Here is a 7,755-nt window from a genome sequence, read left to right on the forward strand (position 1 = left end):
TTATAATATTTTGACTCCAGACTTTCCTTAACTTTTCTAAATGCACAACATCAGGAAATGAGTTGAAAATTCAAATAAGTCTCGCTTACTCGTTATAACCAGCACCAACCAGGGTGTTTCCGTTTACCGCAAGTATTCGGTCTCCAACACGTAAACGGGTATCCTGAAAAAGAAAGTATTTATCCAATTATCACAACTGTTTTGTTTGAAGAGATGATTGTATTTGGGTCTGTTTGGAGAGAAATATCATAACCTTTCATAAAAAGGGAAATTGCTCGCAAAGACTTTCAATTCTGAGAAACAATAAAATACCCAAAATTAGCAATATATTTAAGCTTTTTTCACATTTTTCATAATTTTGGAATTGGTGAGTCCAGAAAACAGTAGCCTTTCAAGTTTTCTAACACAAATGTTTTTGCTACTGTAAGATCTTGAAGTGACGTCAAAAAATCGAATGTTTGTTTTTAATGCGTAAAAAAAGGCTATATTGTGGCAGATTAGGATTAATGAATGCGTTTGCCAGAGTTACTGTACCAGTATACTTAGCTCTAGTTTAGACGGCTCACCTTTCGCCCTGCCTATTCTAATTGTAAGAGTAGGCACAAAGCGGACACAAAGTGGGCAGTTTAATTCTTCGCTTAAAAAGGTTGAAAGAAGACATTGCATTGACGTCACAGAGGGCAATGCATTGACTTTAGACAGCCCACTTTATGCTCACTTTAATTCACAATTAGAAAAGGCAGAACGAAAAGTGGGCCGTAGAGCTTAGTCTCGCCACTTTTGAAGAAAGGTTGGGTTTACTAAAAAGGATCAAAGAGGTAAAAAACTGAAATAGCGCTTCAAAACTATATGATAAAACTAAAAGTAATACCGTTAAACCATGAATTAGAAATAAAAGTCATGCCTTTAAGTCATGACAGAAAACTAAAAGTTATACCTCAGATGCTGGAGTATTGGGGACGATTGTGCGTACAAAAATCCCGTTCGAATTCAAAGAAGTGAACTAAAAATAAAATAAAGTTATGTTCTGAATTTCTTCTCAGGTTTTTGCCGACATCGAAGGTAAAGCTCCGAACTTAAGCAATGTTTTGTAATTACATTGTTCGTTCTTAAATTGTTCTTAGTTTTGGTGAAACTGAAAGTAAAGCCAATTTTTTCGTCGCAAAAAATTGAAATTCACAAAATAACAAAACATTTTCTTATCAAAGGGCCCTCTGTCCAAGAAGTAAAAACATTTCTGCAAAGTTTCAGATAAGAGATATCCCAAAAACAAAAACGTTTTTCATAAATAAGGTCACTACTAGTAGTGCACTGCTTGTAATGAAACTGCAACTGCTTTCAAAGTAATTAAGGATACAACATTTTAATAACAGAGTTTCTTTGAGTTGCATTCAATGTTTACACGATGGAGAGTTATTCGTTTCAATGCAGACAGTGTTGTTACGCCATTTATGAAAGTCCTATGCAGGATAAACATCACTGACTTTTCGTCATTTTAACAACACAGCTGATTGGTTAGAATTAGGGTTGGGTAGAAAAACTAGAGCAGATACATATTTTCGCAAATATCTCTGAATGAATTGCATTGGGGGTTGTTCCGAGAAAAATTACGTTTCTGAATCAAAAAAGAAATTTCAAGCCACTCACCATTCCGTCAATTAAACCTAGTCCCAGTCCACTTCCATCACGACGCGTCAGACTGGCCACAAAAACGTCGTCAGAATTTCCCGTGAAAGCCGATGGGATTTCGTAAGTCTCGTCGCCAATAGCAACCATTTGTTGTGCTTCATTTAGCAATGTGTTGACTTCATTTTCGTGTGATGTCGATGTCGTTGATATGGTATGGCAGTTCACTTTTGTTGAATGAGTGGTGATACGGACAGCAGTTTTCTTGGATTGTACTTGTATCGATTTGATGGATCCAACTTGTGTTGTTGTCGTTTCCCTCGATGCGTCTTTCTGTTCGAATGCTTTAGTGACGTCATCCATATCGATTTTGCTTTGCGTTCGAGCTTTCGTGGATTTGACGGTGACTGTCGTCTTTGAAGGCTCGTCTTTTAACGGCTCCAAACTTGTTGTGACTGTATGCATAAAAAGGAGGGAGTTTCAATAAATCGTGATATTCAAGACAAACAAGAGCCGCAAAGATGCAGATAAATGTTTTCTCCGAAAATGTTAGAAATTTCAAGGAATATTAGAAATCTCACGAAAGTAAATTTTTATGTCTCGGAGAAGATCATCATAACTTTAATTTTGTTATCAAAAATTTTCATTCAAAACAAAATTTGGAAACGTTGGTTTTTTTATAATATATTCATACTGCTCATCTCCCTGTTTCTTAAATTTGAAGATTTAAAAAGCCCCTGGCCCACATCAATATAAAAGACTTTAAAGCCAACCTTTTCCATTGGGAATGACCGTGGAAAATTTGTTTCTCACATCTTCGAAATAAACTGAAAAATGTTCGTCTGAGGGACTGGTTTCGAGAGTCATTTTGAAATTTGCTGACGGCAGCATTAATGGTGGGTGGGTTGCGAAACTTTCCAATACCTCCGCTGTAGAAATAAATGACAGGTTATTAAAAGTACAGTAATAAGTTCATTACAAAAAAAACATAATTCATTTTTCGGAAGCACTTTGTTTCTTTGATTCTGTGAGCGTAAATCTCCGAGCGGGATTTGGCACGTTTTTATTGTCCCAAAAGGAGATCTGCCAAGGTTGGCACCTTTATCTTTTTCATCCAAATTTCGGACGACATTTTGAGCGCAGTCTCACCAAACAAAAAGTCAATCATTAACATAAATAGTAGAACCCAGTAACTTTCTCTCTCCATTTCGATTTCGATTTCAAGCAAAGGCAACCCGGTTTTGATTGTTTTGGTTGAACAAAGACAATTCAGATCCTCATATTTACCACATTGCTTTAGAGAAAAGTGTGGTGTGCGCAGAAGGGATGATCTGTTAAGTGATTGGTGTAGACGACACAAAAAAATATCAAGTAAATAAGCTCTCATTTGAAAAATGTGCACATTGACATTATATCAAATCAGGGAGTTTTGCTACTTGATATTCTTTCGTGGTGCTTACATGAAACCAAAAAAGAGAGCTAATTCTATGACATCCGTTTGCGGCGTAAAATTTGACAAAATGATGTCACAGATTACGTCATCCATAAGAATAGTTTTACCAAAATAGATTGAGTTCAATATCGATTATGACCACGAAACAAAATCATATTTGCTACACGGTATTTCATGTTTGCACTTGCTACATACGCCTGATATAACGTGGAAAAATAAAGCAAAGGAGCTAAACTTACAAGTTCTCAAGGCGGGCTCAACTTCTCCTGGGGCCAGGAACCATCCACGAGGGCGTTGCTGTCCAGGCAATTGATATTCGGAAAGAATTTGTTGTAATTGCGCAGGGTTCAAAGCTTAGTTTTGCGCCCGCATCTGGCTCCATGTGTCTGTTAAGAAATAAAGTTGACTCTCCCTAATTCGAGCTCGAACGGGGGATTTTATTTGTTCGAATAACGGAGAGATTCGAATTATAGAGAGTACTTTAAGAGGGTTCGTCTCTGACGGGGACTGGACAGAAGTTCGAATTATAGATAGATTTGAATATTAGAAATTCGAATAAGCAAGCGTCGACTGTAAATAAAATTGGCGGTACGTTAATTCAGTTTAGAATCTAACTCTAACAGTTTAGAATCTAAACTACTCGACGAAGGTAACATCAATGGAAAACATTATTGTATTCTTTATTGAGCCACACGACGGGTAGTGCTTTCACTAGCGTACGGACAATTTTATTTACAGTTGAACTCTCGCTAATTCGAACGTTGAACGGGGGATCTTATTTGTTCGAATAACAGAGAGATTAAAATAATAGAGAGTATTTTAAAGAAGGTTTGTCCTTGACGGGGACAGGAATCAAGTTCGAATTATAGAAAAGTTCGACAAATCAAACAAAATTCGAAAATGATAGTTGTGTATTGTCATGTTATTTCTTCGTTTGAATTTAAAATTAGAAAAATATTTCTTGAATGAATATAAGAACATCCAAAATTTTTGAAACCTAAGAATGTTTCTAACACCATTCTTTGAGTATTTTTGTCCATTTCCCTCCGAAATTGTGTGTTTTATAGTCCATAAAACCTTAAAATATTCTTAACTTGTTCATAACATTTTGGTCATCGAAGCCTTATGTTCTTATATAGTTTGCTCTTATAAAAAAACGTGTATCAACATTTTTGCCACCGCAGGAAGCCTAAAGCTTCCGAGGATGGCATTCAAAACTTCATGCATAAGGAAGTTGGGCAAAAATCTCATAATTTTGCGTGCGTTTTTCAGTATTTTACTTCCGGTTATAAATGGTGTACCGGTAACATTCTTAGCTTGACTGTATTTCTACTGTTTTATCATCATTAAAAACACTTTCCGGATTTGTTTTGATCTGATTACCCATTTTCAAAGCTTTATATGTCTTTTTTTATTACCTCAGGAGGGAGTCGAATTAAGGGAAATTCCTATTTTGTTGGGAAATTCCCTATTTAAACCACAAGTAGTTATTAACCGCTCTGAGCAACACAAATTAGAAATGTGTATCATTTCCAAAACTTGTCGTGTGGCTATTACATTAAAAAGGTAGGTTAGTACAATAGCGTTTAGTATGATATAAACAAGCCATTATACACCATTATTTTGGTAATAAAAGAGATGACAAAAAAAACAGATTAATAACTTTATCTTATCTCTATAAGAAGATATCTATGAGATGGACACAATTTGCTAATACTTGTAGACTAAATTTTGCTTCAGACGAGATGCCATTCTAACAGAAGTAACGGCTATCAGTAACGTTTCTTTCTAAATTCAACAACTTATTTGATCGTTCTTCTGCGGTGGCACTTTAATGAAAATTATGGCTAGTATAAGGCATTTACGCTTGTCACTTGCTGCGTTTATTTGATTATTATTGTCGCGTGCGTATGGATAAGTATGAAATGGAACGCTTGTATAAAAAAGCTACGTCTAAAGCATATGGTACACTCAAGTCACTTTGTCGTATCAATGGCTATCTACCTTACCACCTACGGAAGCAGCTTGCAGAATCGCTTGTATTGAGCCAGCTCGACTACAGCAATGCTCTCTTCATGCCTCGTCTAGCAAATGCACTGGATACAAAACGCAACGGCCAGTTTCGTGAGAGGTCGCTTCTATCTCAAACGTATTAGACGTGATCTCGCTGAAATGGCTACAAATACGCGAGAGAACAGAATTTAGTATGGCTAAACTTGTATGGAAATCCATGAACTTTACTAACTGGCCAACTTTCCATCCGACGGAGAAACCCTGTGCACGCTGGCACAATGTTGGCTTGTCCAAATATTATTATGGTTAGTCTTTAATACTACTCTTCACGTATATTCAATTGATTTCCCCAAAAAATATTGGGATGAATTAGATTAAATCTATCAAGTTAAATCTACTTTTGTAGCGTTTTTTTAGGTTAGTTTAGGTCCTTTTCCGTTGTAAACTGGTAATCAGAAAGTTTCACTGATCACTGGGAATGAGAAAGTTGAACCATCATCATACGGCGGTAATGTGAAAAACCTTTCGCTTGCGAACAAGAGACTTTAATTTATAATGAGAGGGGTAGAAAAATATGAAGTGGTGTGGGGTGAAAACCAAGTGGAAAAGGGCTGGAGAAATTGAAAGATTGAATGATGAATAATGAATGGAGGCGACGGTTGAGGTCCATCACTTCCCTAGGTCCTAGTAGAAAGAGTAGCGGGTTTAATGAATGATGAACCAGATACGACGAGACAAACACAAAGAAGGGGTGGAAATATGCGACGCCAGGCGGGTAGATAAAAGATTTGATAACGCAAGACAGGGCTGTGATTTATGTGAAAAGAAGGCGGAGATGATTTCTAAAAGAGACTGGGTGGATTAGATAGCGTTGAACAAGAAACACTGTACCGATATAGTGTCTGAAAAGGACGGGCGTAGCATTGAAAGAATTTCGAATCGTCAAGTACTGGGTCTGTTATGTCCATGCCATTTTAAATTTAGTTCTCCATTGTCTAGTCATCATAAATGATGAATTATTTTGTTTTTTTTTAATTTTTAATTGAAAAAATGGAAGGAAATTTCGTAAGATGACAAAAAAAAGTGTTTTAGTTGCTTCTAATATTCTTTCCATAAGAACAATTAGCCTCATATTTTTGTAGGTGGTACTTTGGACCATATTGCATAGAGCAACCTGTTCCTTAGGTATCCAAAATACTTTAGACTAGCGAGTAGCTGCTGCTGGAAAATACGCCAAAAGCAAGCCAATGCAATGAAATGGCTCAGAAACTTGGAAAGCAAGCCATTGCAATAAAATGATTTGGGTTGTTATTTCTTTTTTCTTTTAAATTTAGAACTTGGCCTCTGATACTCAGGGTAGCGAAAAGTTGCTTATAAAAAGTGATTATTCAAAAGATTCGTCTTTAAATACATAAACACCTGAGACTGTACACGCATTTCTATTTGTAAGAACAGTTTTATAAAAGCACGAGACTGAAGATTAGACCCTGAGAACAGCAGTTCTATTTCGTTTAAAACATTAGAAATCTAATATAAGAAAAACTCCAGCCTCAACTCAGATTTACTTAAAAGAACAATTGTGCACATCAGGATAAGAGCCAGAATTAATTCTGGAGAAAAGTTTGCTTATCGACCACCTGAAGGCGGTTTTTTACCGTCGTGTTTTTGTTTACGGAGTCTGGGAGATTGAAAAGTTGAAATCGAAAATGAAACCGTGCAGCTTGAGTTACCATCTTTAACTTTCATTTTTGGTGGCTGAATATAAGGGAGATAACCACGCAAAAATCTAAAAGATATCTCGCGTGTACGGGTGGCCCAGAGAGGTATAGGTGAATGGTACGGCGGCTTAGAAAGTTCAGCGTGTGGGCTAGATGCGCGCGTTTCGATTTTAAAGTCTATTCACGATAAGTGTGCACTCTTTTTTCTTTTACCTATAACTTTTGAAGGGATTCTTTAATCTTTATAAATTTGGTATCATTGGAAAGATATTAGTGAGTGGAACAATTTGAAATAAAAAAATCTTTAAAAAAATTCTAAAAATAAAGATGAAAATGAAGAAGAAAAAAATGAAGATCTTGTAGAAAAGTGCTATAACTATCATTTTCACTAAAGTAAATCCTTAATCATCGAACGTCATCACTGTGAAAAAAATTCTCAAAAATAATCATTCAGTCAAAAGATATCAACCAAAGTTATAAGCTGATTGACGTCTAAAAACGCTGTTTTCTGCAGTTTTTTGCTGTTTTTTGGGGTCAATCACTTATTAACTTTGTATCATAACTTTATATTGAATAAATATTTTAATGAAATTTCTTCACAGTGATGATCTCCTAAGATCAATCAAAAAATCTCTGCAGTGAAAATGGAAGTTATAGCACTTTTCTACAAGATCTTCATTTTTTTCTTCTTCATTTTCATCTTTATTTTTAGAATTTTTTTAAAGATTTTTTTATTTCAAATTGTTCCACTCACTAATATCTTTCCAATGATACCAAATTTATAAAGATTGAAGAATCCCTTCAAAAGTTATAGGTAAATGAAAAAAGAGTGCACACTTATCGTGAATAGACTTTAGATGCACTTCTTGGAGTAATTTTGAATTATGACTTCTCTCGGTCCTCTGCAATTCTTTTCGACATTGTTAGTTATCGCATTTTACATGT

At 35.6% G+C, this 7,755-nt stretch overlaps 1 protein-coding gene across 1 annotated transcript; it reads right to left on the minus strand.

Annotated features, from left to right (window-relative positions):
• Nucleotides 1-69: 69 nt before the first annotated feature.
• On the minus strand, nucleotides 70-3,429 carry LOC136820717 (ras-associating and dilute domain-containing protein-like). The gene is made up of 5 exons (XM_067076939.1): nucleotides 3,319-3,429; nucleotides 2,400-2,555; nucleotides 1,648-2,081; nucleotides 938-1,003; nucleotides 70-163 (listed from the first exon to the last, which is right to left on the minus strand). Exons 2-5 carry the CDS (start codon nucleotides 2,515-2,517, stop codon nucleotides 86-88), a joined length of 696 nt encoding a protein of 231 aa, XP_066933040.1. The 5' UTR covers nucleotides 2,518-2,555; nucleotides 3,319-3,429; the 3' UTR covers nucleotides 70-85.
• Between the last annotated feature and the right edge of the window lie 4,326 nt (nucleotides 3,430-7,755).

Source organism: Clytia hemisphaerica, unplaced genomic scaffold, assembly GCF_902728285.1.
Source record: "Clytia hemisphaerica strain Z4C2 unplaced genomic scaffold, Clytia hemisphaerica genome assembly, whole genome shotgun sequence".
Lineage (NCBI taxonomy): Eukaryota > Metazoa > Cnidaria > Hydrozoa > Leptothecata > Clytiidae > Clytia > Clytia hemisphaerica.